This window comes from Diospyros lotus, chromosome 13 (genome assembly GCF_014633365.1).
Source record: "Diospyros lotus cultivar Yz01 chromosome 13, ASM1463336v1, whole genome shotgun sequence".
Classification (NCBI taxonomy): domain Eukaryota; kingdom Viridiplantae; phylum Streptophyta; class Magnoliopsida; order Ericales; family Ebenaceae; genus Diospyros; species Diospyros lotus.
The window spans coordinates 39,179,799-39,196,330 of NC_068350.1; the positions used below are offsets into that span (position 1 = coordinate 39,179,799).

Genomic DNA, 16,532 nt, shown 5'->3' on the forward strand with positions numbered 1-16,532 from the left:
TATCAATTTTATAATTTTATCTCATGTCAAATATTTATTTTTAAATTAATCTTATACAAAATATTATAAAAGACATATTGTATAGAATATTATTTATGTTGCAAAGAGTACCACTTTTTATTTATTTGTGATTGGGTATATTACACTATTGGTATTTAAACTTTGCACTCGTTAACATAACAAATTGGTCGTGTATTTTAATTTTTATTATATTTTGGTTCCCTCTTTTGATTTTTTTATCAAATTTTGTTAACAAAAATTGTTGTGATATACATTAATATAAACTACAAAATATATATATATATATTTTGTAACATGAGAAATTCAATAAATTTTTAGTACACAGACAATCTTCGATTTGAAATGTACTTTCTCTAAAACCCATGTTTTATTATACCTCAATTTGAATGATGAATAAATTCAATGCGAATTGAACCCCAAATTTAGGATTTGGCCAATCGGGTAGACATAACGATTGCATGGTTCTGCATGAAGGCAAAATTGAACCATGACTTTTGATGTCTTAACCTCTTAAATGCGTGTAACGAATCTTTTGTGTTATGTCGGGAGATTAAAAATTAATTAATATTAAGATTATCATAGATGCCACTATTAAATAATTTTGAGATTTATATTAATGTTTATCACATTAATTTCAATTAACCAAATTTAATTAAAAATAGAAAAAAACATAATTATAATATTATTAAAAACAATTGATGAGACGGCTCTGCAATATCTTTGAAAAGATTTGGGGCAGAGGGAAACTGAAGTTAGGGGCATTTGCTTAATTTGGGGCTGATCGTGTCAGTCCTTTTCATTCTACGGCTGATATAATTCCAATTACTCAGTTTAATATTTATTTCTAATATTCTTAATATATATTATATATTTTCATTAATATAATCCAATGTATTAATATATAAAATAATTAAAAAATCATAAATATTGGCCATATCCCTGGCAATATTAAAAAAATCAGGCTGCGCTCGTGGTACGTCTGCAGTTATCTGTTGTACCATCGCCTCGCATCTTCTCAGTTTGTTTGAAACAAAATATATATTTTAATTTTTATATTAGTATATTTGTATTTAAATAATTAATTTTTTTATTATTTCAATTATATATTTAAATTTATAATTTTAAATTAATTATTTTTATTAACTTTTTATTATTTTAATTACATATCTAAATTTATTATTCTTAATAAATTTATTTAGAAATATAATTAAAATAATAAAAAATTTTAAAAATAAATAATTTAAAATTATATAATTTATTAACGTAATTAAAATAATAAAAAAATTAAATATTTGAATAAAAAATATAGAAATACAATAATTAAAATATATATTTAACCCAATTTAAATGTACTCATATGATAAAATATATATATATTTTAAATTATTTTTAATATAAAAAATTTAAATTAATTAAAATATTATTCCACTTTCTCCAAAATTCACAACTCGAATATATATATGTGGAGATTAAACGATCGAAACTCGAGAGAATAATTGATTAAGATGTTGACACGTGCCCTCAAAGAGTACGGACCATAGTTCCTGAGTCACCAATTAAGGGTATGGGCCATAGCATCTGAGCCAACAATTAAGGGCAATGGACAATAGTTTCTGAGCACATGATACGGATATACCCTATGGGCCGTAGTATCTGAGTAGCAATTAAAGCCTCCGCCTGGCTAACTGCCGACCCAACACAGTCAATTTTCCACCCACAAAGTAGTGGGCAATAATTGTTACGTCAAATTTTAGTATTTATATTTAGTGGACCAATCACAATGTGACGTCACGATTTCAGAAAACCCATTTCGGGCTCCCATGAAGGTGAAATCCCTTACTTTAAGAGCTCTTCACACATTAGCCATATACGTGAGAGAGATTAATCATGATACATGATAGTGCATCAAATAGAAGACACAGTGCATAATACCCATAAAGAATCATCCCACAGGAAGGTGAAACTCCCACACTACGATTATCATAATTCAAACCTACATCCTTAGATACAATTTGTTACCTGAAAATTAACCGTGCTACGCCCGTGGAGTCTATTTCAAGCTCTCTGCACTATGAGTGTCATTTAGTCCGTATTTATTTGATCAAATTTATATTTTTATATTTTTTTAACTATTTAAAATTTATATCATCTCAATTACATTCCAATACCTATAATTTTAAGTCAATTTAATATTTATATTTTAATTTTTTTATGTAAAAATTTGAATTTTTCATTTTTTTAACTACACTACTTTATATTTTTGAATCAATTTAATTCTTATGTTTTAATTTATAAAAAATAATTAAATAAACTCATCTCATTTTAAATTTTTTTACACATTAAAATATAAATATTAAATTAACTAAAAAATACATATACAAAGATGTAATCGAAACAAAAAAAAATTTGAATTACTACATAAAAAAAATTAAAATATAAAAAATTAAATAAAAATATAAATACATACATATAATTATAACAATTAAAATTTGAGTGATCAAATAAAAAAATAAGAATACAAAAGCAAAAATATGGATTTTACCATATTTACTTACTAATGGTCCTGGTCGTGGTCCTAGTCGGAGTCCTACCAACACCCTTCAGCCCGGAAGTTTGTCCCATTAGAAAATTGACATTTTTCACCATTTTTGTAAGAAAATATTTTAAATAATAGCAAGATAATATTGTATAAAAAATAATTTTATTAAACTAAAAACACAAAAGGTTTACAGCTTAATCTTAAGGTATACTCTGAGAACCAAATAAATAAACAAGTATGAAAACAAATAAATAAAAAATATTTCTCCACTTACAACAGAGACGCCAATAGAAGTGCTCAAAATATTACACTTCGATAAAGTCTTCAAATGATAATTTCACTATAATGCTTTTATAAATTTAAGTCACTTTCAGTGTTTTTTTTCTTTCGAAAATGATAATTTTAACACTTATTTGTGATATTTATATATTAATGTGTTATTATAATTCGTGTCATATCAATACAAACATACAATATATTAATATTCAAATGTCACTACAAATATTATAAATGAATATCTAAATAGTATTTCTATTTTTTCAATAGCCAAACATTGGGTTATGGGTCAGGTTGTATGGGTACGAAAAACGACAAAAATAAAAAAATTAAGACACAACAATATATATATACACCCACATTATATTATCATTCTTCCTATATAATCGTAAAAAAGTATAATTTATAAGTTTTAATTCTATACAATTATACAAATAATTAAAATAGTTACAAAAGAGGTTATTATTAAACTCACACATGATATAAAATACAACTTGTTTTTAGAACTTATCCCAATTTCTTGTAAATTTTTTTAATAAACTCGCGACATGTCCATAAATGTCGATATATTTGTTTAGAGTGTTGAACATACATGTTTATAATTATTTTTAAACATTTTAATAAAATCACGTGTCAAACACACTCTCGGAGACAGGTAAGCCACCATGTTCATGTCCAACACAACATCAACACAAAAACGACTCGTTTTCCAACATATCCGTGCCACTTAGGTTATGGGTAATGTTTGTTCATAGAGCCCAAGAGGCCCAGCTATTTGATCCCCATAACCACAAAAACAACTTCTTCTTCCCTTTATGGTAATCAAGCATATCCTATTTTTACAATTCAAATCCGCAATTTTTTACTCACAAAAAAATAACCTTATTGTTGCTACTAAACTCCGTCCTATCTCTTCTCTTCTTCTTTTCAACAGTAACAGTTATGGAAGTCCAGAATATAACTCAATGAATATAACATATCAAGTCTTAATCTCGTATCAAATGAACAATTAATTATCTTTTTTTCTGACTACCAAACATACAGGGAAGACGCAAGGGTTTGAATGATTTAACAGAGAACAACAAAGTGTTAGAACACCAAGTTCTCCAATCATGCTGGATACATCTCGGTTACAGAGATTATCCCGACAAATGGTACATGGCAAGAGAGGAATCATTGGGGATAAACCTGTTTCTTCAGCTTCTCCCAAACCCGAGGCCCTTTAGGGTGCCTATTTACATAATCCTTAACGAACACTGCCTCTGCCGTCGCAAGAATGGTGCTCAATGCCATATCAGGTTTGGCCAGCCTGTGATCCCGGAGCCAATTATACATCAACAATCTAAGCTTAATCCTCTCAATTGTGTAGGAAATATAACCTGGATATGCCACCAAAGATGAGAGGGGATAGCCCAAGACATTGACAAGGTAATCGATTTTCGTTTCGATCAAATCCTTCGATTGGTTAAGAACTTGTGGAGCCAGTTTGACCATCATTGAGACAACTTCCCTAGTCAGACCAGCCTTCACAAAACAGTCAAACCTCTCCTGAAGTTCTCCTCCTTTGCCTCGGAAAACTTTTTGAGCTCTTTTCATTTCATTTGAGTTCTCTGCAAATCCCAAGCCCAGTAAGAACTTAGTCTTTAACATCCGTGACTTTGCATCCTCATCTAAGCTTGGCAAGGGTTTGACCTTCGATCCAAGACCCCATCCCTTCAATATTTCTGGGTTCTCCTTGATGGTGTTGCAGACGCGTTTCTTCCCAGCATTCAGGCATTCGAGCAAGGTGTTTGCTTTCTTTAAAGAAACGGAACCCAGTAATACAGGGTGTGAACAGACAATCTTTCCAATCTCTTTGACCTCCATGTCAATATCGACCAGAAAGTGGTAGGATTGCCTCAAATTGCAAACGAATTTTCTAACTTGGACCGGTGGAAATTGCATAAACATAGAACATATCTCAGTTCTGGTGATACCAAATTTTAACACTAACACGATTAATGAAAGGGTTGTACTCCCTGAAGACTCAAATACAAGTGCCAGATGATGGCAAATGAATTTTTCTAATTGCTCTTCACTGAAGCCTATGTTGCTCAATAAGCATAAAAGCTCAAGGATGCGGCTCCAATTATAAACATTCCCCTCCATTATATGACTTTCAATCCGATCATATTCAATCCCAATGCTCTTCATTTTTTCTAATACCTTACAACAGTCCCTATGATTACTGCCAATCAGAAGATGGGGACTTAAAGAAATGAGCTTGGTTATAGCAGTCCAGGCCAATCCAATCTCTTTGAAAGCTTGAAGTTTCAACTCCAGGACACCGAAATCGTATCTAAAAACTTCTGTTGCTTCCTTGTATATCTTCCCCATACTCATCCGATCCACACCAAAATTACACAAAACATGGTAGTTCTCTAACAACATCACATCATCATTTAGAAACATAAGATCCCTAGGAAGAAGTGGAGAGTACTCTGCAGGTTTCAAACCCATGCTCTCAAAGAAAGGCTCAAACTCATTAATAGGATGGAAATTCAAGAACCGGGCTATAGCACACCTTATTTCTGTTTCATTCTCGACCCTTCTTAACAACTTGTTGAGAAAAATTGGCGCATTACGGCTCATATGCTCTGCATCCAGAAACTGCATGCTCCTAGTGCAATGCAGGTATTCCAGTAAAGCAGATTGGGCTTCTGCCTTGGCAAAACGAGATATTCGAGCAGCAATTTTCCTATTACCAGTCAAAGTTTCTTCTGAATCTGAACTGTCCTTGGATAGAGCATATGTTTTCCTTGAATAAAACCTAAGGCTTTGAACATTATGGAATGACCCAGATACCCAAACCCTAGTTCTTGATGGGCTAAGGCAGCTTTCGATGAAATCTAAAGAAACCCATCTCAAAATAGATTGAATTCTAAGTTTTTGTAAATGGGTCATGATCAGTTTGATGATATTTGCAGTGCATCAGTGCATAGAGAACTAGAAACAGGACAACTTTGAGCTATATGGCTGTACGCACAAAACTGTTTCTTGCAATAGGTGTCTTACCTGGAAATTTTTAGATTTCACTGGCCATAGCTTCTGAGCAGAGCGAATAGTGTTCCTTCGCACATTTTCAGCGGCTTCACCTCTGCCGGCGGCCATTAGAGGAACTCAGTTGAGCAGTTAGGGTTTTGGGAACGAAGCGTAATTGAGACTTGCAAGGGGTAGCACGGTCATTTAAGATATATTAGGCTGTGATGAAATTATTTCTTATTTTTTCATCTCTAATTTTATGCTTATTTTTCATAAAATAAAAAATAAGTTCAATTATTGGATATAAAAATTTATCTTTGTATTATTTGTTAGATAATCAATTATGACATCACTTATTAAATATCAATCTGTACCATTTGATCGAAATAAAATAAATACGTAAATAAAATTTGTAATATAGTAACGGTAGTTTAATCAATTTTCGTGTCACTTCTAAATTACAAATAGAGAAAACTAATTAGAGCTACTTCGATTAGTTGGTAGAAAAGAGAAACTTTGATATTAATTGTTGAGATTAGATTTTGTACAATCAAAATTCAATTATATTTCAAGTGCTATATAATTTAGAAATATAATCTTGATATTTGAATAATATCGTTTCAATGTATGGTCCATTAATTAGTGAACTAATGAGGTATATTTATAGACGACAATTTTGATATCAGGATTGAGTTTTTTTACCTTTATCTTTGATATTACTATTTAAGATAAATTGAGGTTTAACGTTGTTGGAGTTGGAATTCAAATAAACACATGTTAATTCATGTAAGCACAAGACTTTTGTTCCCTAGGGGAAACTCCAATGATCAAGTTAATGTTTGAAATTTAGAGAACAAGCATGAGAGCATAGTAGTAAGCAAGTTAAGTTCTTAACCTCCCTTTACCTTTAGAATCGCTTGGCTTATATAGCTTGATTGGGAAAGTGTCAAGTGTGATTTTCGCTAAACCATTTGTTGTGATGGACCTAGGCATATGATTTTGTTTGGTGTCTAACCCATGCTTCTCGCCCCATTCCATAGCCCATGCCTTTCCACGAAGAGAGAGAGAGAGAGAGGGGGAGGGGTATGTTGACACGTGGCAACTTGACAAAGGACACACACCACACAAAAACTAAGCCATGTTTCACCTTGATTTAGGGCAAGGATATTTATCCTCCATCAAGTTTTATCTAAGAGATTCTATCTCTATCAAAATTAAAATTTAAAGCGAATTCAAGAGCTTGTGTGAGAAGAATTATGTACTCCTAATATCAAGTTGTACTGTGCCATTCATATTTTCTAGCTTCTTAACTATTTTTGCCTCATCTAGTTGGATTAAAACTTGTGATTGTTGCAGCTTACTATAATGTTCAACAAATCGGTCTTGAATATGTTGAATCCATTGAGTTGGTGTTCTGAATGATGTTGACAAGTTGGAGATCAAAACATAGATGGAGAAGTTGAGGAATAAAACAAGAAGAGCCAAAGAGATGGGGACTGTACCATGGCTCAATCACTTCCCCAAAAGCCAAAACTATATCTTAAGCCCTCTATGAAAACACATTGCCATCTTCCTTTCTTATGATAATCTTGCAGATTTATTAATAGAAGCATAGTTAATTTCTTCTTTGCATTTGGTTGTTGTGTATCAAATTGTGCCCATATGAAACAAAATATGTGTTATATTGTATGGTATAAATTGTTTTTAAGGATATAATTGTGGACTATATTCAAGGTCCCATCCCATGTCTACATACATATTCCAATTTCTTGCATGACTTTGAATTAGAGTCATACCTATCTCTTATTGTTGTGAATCGATACACAAACCTTAGGGTATTTCCAAATATGTTTCAATCACAGATTCACGATGAGCAGAAGACAGGAAGCCTAACAATCATTCATGCATAAATAGAATGAAAACAGAAATGAAAAGCGAAAGCAGACAAAAGTTTTTACCGTGATTCACCCGAAATAAGGCTACGTCCACGTTGAACTCCGATATGGAGAGCTCACCGCACTAATGATCGAATCAAAGAATACACCATCAGAAATCCTCTCAATCTCTCTGTACATACAATGGTTTGAGAATCAAAACTTGCCCAATAATCACTTAATACAGATTAAGAGGCAAAAACCTATCAAACCATATAACTTAACAAGCTATACAATCATTTAGAGATAATGAAAGGAAAAACAAGAAGCAAACCAAAAACCCTAGGTCGGAGACAAAGGCTCTCTTTCTTCTCAAACCCCATTTTCTCTTTCTTTGATAATTTTGTCTCATTCGTCTTAAAACGTCTAAACGGTCCATATCCCGAGGGGGAGATAAATAGCATCGATGGAGGGCTAGGATCAAGCCTCATAAAGTGCAGATGAAGGGCTGGGATCAGATCGTGCAAGCACGATAAATATTCCAACAGAAAGAGCAGATGGACGAGAGAGATTGAGCGGGCAAGATAAAAGGCAACCGAGCGCCATCAGAGTGCAGCTGATGGTTGCCATGTGCCGCCATCCAACAGTTGCCAGATGGCAGGCTGTGGTTGTTGCACGTGGCCCTCCAACAGCTTACTCCTAACGACATCGTTTGGAGCTTCACGGCCAACACTTATAAAAACACATTGTTATGTGCCATGTGAACACAAACAAAATCTCTCAAGACTCTTTCGACCAACCACCATAAATGCCTTAGATCTTGAAACGTGGACATCCAAGAGAGACTCTAATACCCTTTGTCACATCTTGAAATGTGGACATCCAAGAGAGACTCTAGTAGCCCTCGTCGTCTTTGACACTCACAATTTGTACTTCTTTTTGGGGCAATTGCGATTTGCTACCCAGGTTGTCAAACATGAGGTCATTTCTGTTTCGCTCTCAACCTCTTTGGTTTTGTCCATTATTTATTTTGTTTTGCTAATCATTTGAATTGAGACAAATTGCTATTCTATTTTTATATGAAAAATGTCTTTATATCTTAAAACCTCCCGTATAAGTTTAAGGGGGAGTCTTTTTCAAAGAGAGTCTTTCTATTTGCTCGAAATGATTTTTTTCACTCCTATATTGATCATTTAATGTATATGCCTCTTATATGATGAATGGCTATGCATTTGATCTAGTGCTTTGATTATTTAAATATGAGTGATTACTTTGAAAGATATAGATTGGCTCTGATATGATCATGAGTTTGCAATATAGTATGAAAATTTTTTTTTGGCATCTCATGAAAAATGTTTTTTTTATATATATGATACGTGCTGAAAAATTATATATGTTTGATATTAACAATGTCATCTTAAGGGGGAGCTATCTCTAGTTTTGAAAACTATCTTTACTTGATTATGTTTATCTCCAATTCCTTTCTATTGAAAAGATTTTGGTTTAAGGGGGAGATTATCTATTTTAAGATTTGTGAAATCGTTTGAAATGTTTTTATTTCAAAATGAAGTTTTTCAAACTATCGTTGGGGGAACGTTAAAAAATGGGGAGAGATATTATCTTTTGGTTTAAGGAGGTTTCTATTATTTTTTTTAAGTATTGCCTTTTTGATTTATGACAAAAAGGGGGAGAGATTTGTGAAATTGATTTTAAGTTTTGTCATCCTCAAAAAGGGGGAGATTGATGTTCTACCCTTGTGCTTAGTTTTGATGATGAAAAACATATGTTATTAAATCCCTAAGTCATGAATCAAGGTGGTGGTTTTCAACAAAATCAATTTCAAGTGCATTATTAAAATGAAAACCAAAAAGATTTATGATTTTCTATTTTAGTTAGAGATTTGCAAAGTCAAGTTTTTAGTCTTAAAAGAATCTCCTAAAATGATTTTCAAATTAGCTTTGAAGTCGTTGGTCAACATAGAGCTAAAATTGTTCTAAGGCAAAAGACTAACTAGAACATGTTTTTGAAAGTGTGTTCATTTTAGAAAGTGTTCATTTTAGAAAACTATCTCCTAGTATTTTGATATCTAATATCTCTTAGTAATGAAATGGTTTTGATGAATGTCTATATAAAAATCAATTTCTATCATGTGGATTTTATGAATGAGAAAATGAATTTTTAGTATATAAGTTTTGAAGTAAGATATGAAAACTTATAGAAGAAATATTGAGTATGGTTGAAAGTGTTTTGAAAAACTTGCTTGTTGAGAGTGATTTGTTTCAAAATATACTTTTGATAATCTCAACTTACTTTAAAGATAATCAAAATGAGTTTTTAAAGAATCGAATAAGGTTGTTTTGAAAATTCAAGTTTTTCTATAGAATAGTCGACTATCAAGATCATTCTGTCGACTATGCTTCAAAATAGTCGACTATTTTTTATGTTCTGTCGACTATTTAAGCATCTGTCGACTATTTTAGCATCTGTCGACTATCGAGTAAAAATAGTCGACTATGCATTCTGATCTGTCGACTATTTTTGTTCATGTAATTCAAAAATTTCTTTACATTTCAGCATCTGTCGACTATTCAAGTATGTCTGTCGACTATTGAATTTTTGTATTAAAAATAGTCGACTATCAGTATATGTCTGTCGACTATTCTTAGTTTTACTTGTAAAAATAGTTGACTAATCTTTTCTTCTGTCGACTATTATGTTTCACAGATTTTATAACGGCTAGTTTTTCAACTCCAACGGTCACAAAAACGGCTAGTTTCTTCTTCAATCTTTATGGATGCTTATATATACAACTCATGGATGATCAAGGAGAGGCTAATGGACTGAAATGAGATGATCTAGCAATTGCAAACAATTTTACTCGAGCTTACAGTGTTTGGGCTTTCATTGTTTTATTTTTTCTCTCCAAGGCTTTGCTATTCTATCATTGTAAATTTATTGTTAAGCCTTGTTTTTCATTGTGAGAGAACTTGTAACTAAGAGTGTTAACTCTTAGCTTATCTCTTTCATTTGTATTGTTTCTATTTTCCTAGCTTGTGTAGCTAGAGGGCCCATTAAATTGGGAGGTTGTATTTTTTAGCTTGTGTAGCTAGAGGGCCTACTTGTGTAAGTAGGAGGTTTTAGTGAATTTGTTTAAAATCCTTAGTGGGAGCTAAGGTAGTAGATTAGGCTTGGTTTAAGCCGAACCACTATAAATCATTTGTGTTTTTTATTCTTCTTGCTTTACATTTGTCATTTCATATGTTCTATATTTTAAATCACTAAAACCTCAATTGGGTTAAAAAGTTTTTCAAGTTTTATCAAGATTTTTTTAAATATCCAATTCACCCCCCTCTTGGTGTGTGCCATAGCATCTCCCGTTCTAACAGTTTCTAGTGTGCTCTTGAAATAAAAAATCATTCCTTGAGATCTATATAGCGTTGGAACATATCTTGTAACATTTTCAACAAGTGATTAGCCCAAAACTAGCCATATGCTCTTGCAATGAGCTTGACTCCTTCTCAATTCAATGCAATATCACCACATCTTCCGAGTCAAGAGGCTTGTTCATGGGACCCTTGCTAGATTAGTTATGGCTTTTTAAGGACTATTACAGCTGAACAAGGAGGCCAGAACAGTTTAATCACACTATCACACGAGTATGGCAATGTTCATTGTCCACCTTTGAGTGTTTGTTCTTAAATTCAATGAGTTCTTTGGTTCCTATCAGACTTAAACCGCAATGACAAGAAGATCGAGGCCTTTTCTTCATGAGCTAACTCATTTATTGGGAAAGCGTGATAGGGGAAGGCAAAACCTCGATTTCATGAGAGGTATACTCAAGCCAAGCCACAAGGAGGCAGTGAAACTACTGCGAATGCGGGGAGAAACAATGGGAAGCTTTTAACTTCCCACCACTGCCGGATAGCCACAGTTTTGGTAATTTATGTTACATTTCAGTGCATGAAATTCTTGTCATTTCGAACTTTTGCAACATTCATTAAGCTTAGAAGCACAAGTTTAAGCAATTGCATGCATTTTGTTTCCCCAATCAATTTCTGCTGATTCTGTTTTAGCCATGTATTATTGAATAAGCTTTCTTAGAACACTTTAACTTCTTGTGTATGTATGAAAAGAAAAAGCTATCCGATTGTGGAGGCTAACTTATTTTGGATGGGAAGTGAGTGTTTAAGGAGCCATCAGCTGTTGGAACTTGCAGTTCATCGAGACTGGTTGTCGAGTCATCAGGGGAAGTGGTATTCGAATTCTGAGCTTCGAAAAAACTCGTATTCCTTCTTTGTTGCTGATCAAACATCATCTTGAGCTGCCTCCCTTGTTCTTCAATCCTCAGCTGCAAATTCCTCTGAATCTAGTCCCAAAAATAGAAAAAAAAGAATCAGAAAAGGTATCAAAAGGGAAATAAGTAGAGCCAGCTAGTTAATCACCCTAGTACAAAGAGAAAATTTTGATCGAGTAATTGTAACTTTGGCTTTTACCTCTAGCTGCTCATGTAGATGCCTCTGGACGTCTAGTTGCATTTGTAGCGCCTCCTTGAGTTGCATGCCACTGCCAGACAAGTCGAGAGTTTTTCCATGTTAGGGGTTTTGGCCATTTCACGCAGAAAGTAGGCAGAATGAATGATAAGAAACAAGCACACAAAATCAAATTCAAGCACTTATAGTTTACGTTTTAGCATCAGTCTGCTCTGCATCATTCATATCGGTCTTCTTCTCAGATGTTGCTGCAGTAGACAAGAAACAGGAATCTAGTTAGCATACTTTCCTCATCCATGAAGAAAGCCAATTGATTCATGGAAAAAGTCGAGTAGTTTGAAAAGGCGAAATTAAGTAGTCGATTGCTGCTAGTGTTCTGTCTGTCCTCCACACGTCGTATGTTTCATGACAAAAAACCAAAAAATGGAACTATTTTTGTGGAGAAGCTTATCAGAATTGCTTCTTCTATTGATTTTGCGCCTCTTTACTTGTGAGTTAAGCAACAAAGAGAAGGGGAAGATGAGAATGGTGTCAGGATTGGGGAGCATGCGCTTTGCAATTCGATATACCTTGTGCTGACTCTTGCATGTACTTTGCAATTCGATATTTCTACAAAGCAAAAGCAAAATAAGGCAAAAAAGGAACAAAGAAAGAAAGGTTGATTCAGATCTCTTAACACGAAAACACCAAAACGCGGGTGAAATAAGAGTAATTTGATTTTCATGTGTACCTGCAGGTGACTTTTCACATGGAAGATGGTCAATCCATCCGAGTCCATTAGCTTCAGTATTGCCTTTGGTGTTGCCTCTATAATTGATCGACAAAGGGTTAATCACAACAATTGATCTTTGCATAAGTGCACAAAGAACACGCGTTAAAGGGCTTACTCTCTGCACCACCAAGGCAGTTTACACACTCAACAAACCGGTCATGAAGATCTTGAGTCCAACGAATTCTTGTTTTACTGGAGAGCACTGCTGCAGAGGAGGGAACAGAATTAGCTAAAGGAACCGAAACGTCTCCTGGTGGTCTAGCAGGCTGCCTCAAATGTCCAAATTGGGAATTATACAGGTTGTGAAACACCTGTTTGTGCATATCCAAACAGGATGAGATGAGTTGAAAGTACTAAACTAAACATGAATCGATGAGTCGAGGGACTATTATTGAAGCTGAAAATGTAGAGATAATCACACTGAGATCTTGAGCTCTGTTGGAAGGATATGAAGGATGCTCCCTTCCTGAATTATCCAAGTCATCGAGCAATTTTCTTTTCAGCTGCAAAATGCGCTCTTCTTCGAAGAAATTGTTCGATGGAATTCTGTCAGATCTTTCAGAAGAAGCATAGTTTTGGTTGCTACCAAAGTGGGATTTGACACCTGATTCCGGGACATCTTTGGACTGGAAGCTGGGATGAGCTTGATCCGGTGGATCAAAATAAAAGCCATCCCCAGAAGACTGATACGACAGGGCTTGCAGATCGCAATCCCGGGGCTGTTGGGAGCACAAAGGGGGGTTTTCAGATTGGTACTCACTTTGTGAAAGTCCCATGCATCTTTCAGTTGCATAGAAAGCAGAAACTGGTGATCCAAGGCCGCTGAGGATTGTCCCTGATGGATTAGACTGTCCAAAGCTCGGCTGCTGCGACCCTCCTTCCATTTCAGGTTCTTGAAAACAAGTTCCCATTCGAAAAGGCTGAAACTGATCGCCGTCAAATCCATGGTTTAGTTGAGCTCTTTCTTGGCAGCTAATCTTGTGGCTGCTGCTCATTTTACAAGTTACAGCAAGAAACAGAAACCAAAAGGTGAGTTCGGTTTCAGTTCTTAGTATCGAAATCCATTCTGTTTGCAATGGAGCCCTTAAAAAGTACATGATCCGCGCAAATTACACGCAGAATCCACAGAAAAGAGGAAAGATCGATGCATATCGGATGGATAACCAACAATCTTTTGAATTCAAAGTTGCCACAAAAGTCTCTCTTATATGCAACACTTTGAACTATTCTTGCAGGGATAGGGATAAAAATAATCTTTTTGGAAAAACCAAGGCTCAAACCATTTATGAAAAGACAGATCTTTCCAAGGTAAACCCATTATTGTAATGTAATGAAGCTTTTGTCTCTTCCATGAAGATGAAAAAAGAGAAAAAAATAATAATAATAAGAGATGGAACCGAAGAGAATCCAGTGACAAAGCGATGCAACCGATTGCTTAAAACTACGATTCCTGAAGTTTTGTTTCATTTGGGTATATATTCTCAATCCAACTGATCTCGAATTATTGCTAGTATCTATGCCCGTAAATATTCACTTTAAGAACCTTAGAAGATTCCAGAAAACATGGATGAATTGAAAAGATGGAGAGAACCCTCACTTCTTTCATTCATTCAAATATGCTCTCAGAATATTGGGGAGGGGCTAAGAGAACATTTAAGCTATTTGGTCTCCATCACTGCAGAAATTACTACTGTTTACTTGTGTAAACTGAGGCATCCCAAAAGTTTGAGGCTTTTAAGGTTGCAATTTCCAAGAACTACTACATATATGTGTGTGTGTGTATATATATATGAAGAAATTGATGAATCCAAACTATTTTGTCCAAAGACATATAGAAATTATTAATGATTGCTAATCTTGTTTAATGTTTATTCCATTGCTTTGTTAATGAAAAACGTTCTCTCTTTGTACTTATAAGAGCCGTATTAAACACATGTGATGGTGACAAGGGAACAAACAATATGGATTTTAGGCTATTCTCAGTCAAAAAAGGGTGGTTCAAAGCATTTGTCTTCTTCTTTGGAAGGATGATGCATAATTCGATGCGCGATAGGTTCCAGTTGCAAAGGCAGAAGAGACAAAATAGTATAAATGATCATTGAACTTTACACTAAGATATAAAAAGGTAATTGAACTTCAATTTGTAGTCAAAATGTTATTAAACTTCAATTTAATATACAATTTCATAATTATAGTCAATTATTATTAAAAAAGGATAACAAAATGCTAATACTTTTATATTTTAGTACAAAATTCAGTAACTATTTGTATTATTTAGCTGTCCACATTATTAGCCATGTCAAGTTATCAACATTTTGTAATCTTCTTTTAACGACAATTGATGATAGTTATAGAATTATATATTAAATTAAAATTCAACGAGCTTTTAACTATAAATTAAAGTTCAGTAATATTTTTATATCTTAATGCAAAGTTCAACCACAATTTATACTATTCAGTCACGCAGAAGAAGATGCCGGCTGCAGTGCAGCAAACTCAAAAGAATCATATGAAAGAGAGGCCTCGTTGTTGGGCCATGGTCTTGTAATTGGGTATTGAACATATTCTTTGTACCTTAAAACTCTACCTGAATTCATAAGCTAAGATTCAAACTTTTTACTTACATTCTGTAAATGGGAGTTCAATTTATTTGCAATGCAGCTGAATTAGTGGGTTTTGGACAATTTCTTCTTTGATTTCTGTTGGTTGGATTGGTTGTTCTATAGAACGTAAGCATTGACACAAAACAACAAGTTACAACAGCTAAGCACTTGGAAATCCTCACAGATGAGCTGGAAATTGTTAATTAATGAGCTATCATCTATGTTTTTTTTTCTGTGAGTTCAATGCATCCCAGCTCTAATTTGAGATGTCTATAAAAATAATAAAAACTCTCTCAGATTGATTAGTCTCATTCGACCGCTTGTCCTTATTAACAAGTAATAGAGAGATAACCCTTTTCTTCTCACCTATCTTAGTTTTGAAAGATAACCAACATCATCTAAATCCCAAATCCTTATCCTAGAGAATCTGAACCCAACATCTATCTCTATTGGTTTTGAGCCACTCTTGGTTAGCTCGAGATCACTAAGCACGAGAGTTATTAGAGATAAATCCAAATATCTTGACTCATCTCATCTCTAAAAAGTTTAGAATTAATGTTTTTCTATGTGGCTCACCTTATCTTCGAAGAATTAAGAATTGGTGTTATCTCTGTCCTATTCGATGGATATGCCTCTACCTCAAGATAATCAACCCCCCAAGCGTGTTTGAGTATGAAATCTCTTACAAGGGCAAGGTTTACCTCTTGATTTAATCTCTAACGATCAGGTTATTACTTGAAAAAGAGTGAAATAAATAGTATTAAATCTTTAGATCTTAGATATGCTTACTTATCAAATCTTATTATTTATATAAGTTGAGCTTGCACCGGTCAAATAAAATTATTGACGAGATTCTCAATTGAGATCTTCAAACTTTTAGAGAAATCCTTTAGCCATGGACATTTTCATCAACTAGTAAAGGATTTGGCAGGACAT

At 33.7% G+C, this 16,532-nt stretch overlaps 2 protein-coding genes across 3 annotated transcripts; both read right to left on the minus strand.

Moving 5' to 3' along the window:
* Window positions 1–3,611: 3,611 nt before the first annotated feature.
* On the minus strand, window positions 3,612–6,029 carry LOC127787943 (transcription termination factor MTEF18, mitochondrial-like). Its single transcript, XM_052316027.1, has one exon. The coding sequence runs from the start codon at window positions 5,777–5,779 to the stop codon at window positions 4,010–4,012; it is 1,770 nt and encodes a 589-aa protein (XP_052171987.1). The 5' UTR covers window positions 5,780–6,029; the 3' UTR covers window positions 3,612–4,009.
* Window positions 6,030–11,579: 5,550 nt separating this feature from the next.
* LOC127787953 (myb family transcription factor PHL5-like) lies at window positions 11,580–14,548 on the minus strand. Of its 2 annotated transcripts, none has more exons than XM_052316048.1 (7): window positions 13,413–14,548; window positions 13,109–13,304; window positions 12,952–13,028; window positions 12,791–12,830; window positions 12,415–12,469; window positions 12,225–12,294; window positions 11,580–12,091 (listed from the first exon to the last, which is right to left on the minus strand). In XM_052316048.1, exons 1-7 carry the CDS (start codon window positions 14,088–14,090, stop codon window positions 11,888–11,890), a joined length of 1,320 nt encoding a protein of 439 aa, XP_052172008.1. In that variant the 5' UTR covers window positions 14,091–14,548; the 3' UTR covers window positions 11,580–11,887. The 2 variants fall into 2 exon arrangements, with proteins under 2 accessions (XP_052172008.1, XP_052172007.1); XM_052316047.1 differs by having other exon boundaries at window positions 11,603–12,097; window positions 13,413–14,523.
* Window positions 14,549–16,532: the final 1,984 nt, after the last annotated feature.

Bases quoted from the DNA above. Each gene is read 5' to 3' on its own strand.
- LOC127787943 (XM_052316027.1), bottom strand. From the start codon at position 5,779: ATGACCCATTTACAAAAACTTAGAATTCAATCTATTTTGAGATGGGTT.
- LOC127787953 (XM_052316047.1), bottom strand. From the start codon at position 14,090: ATGTACTTTTTAAGGGCTCCATTGCAAACAGAATGGATTTCGATACTA. The intron at 12,831-12,951 runs GTACACATGAAA...TTTGCTTTGTAG, and splicing joins ATGTGAAAAGTCACCTGCAG to AAATATCGAATTGCAAAGTA. The intron at 12,470-12,790 runs GTATATCGAATT...TGTCTACTGCAG, and splicing joins CATGCAAGAGTCAGCACAAG to CAACATCTGAGAAGAAGACC.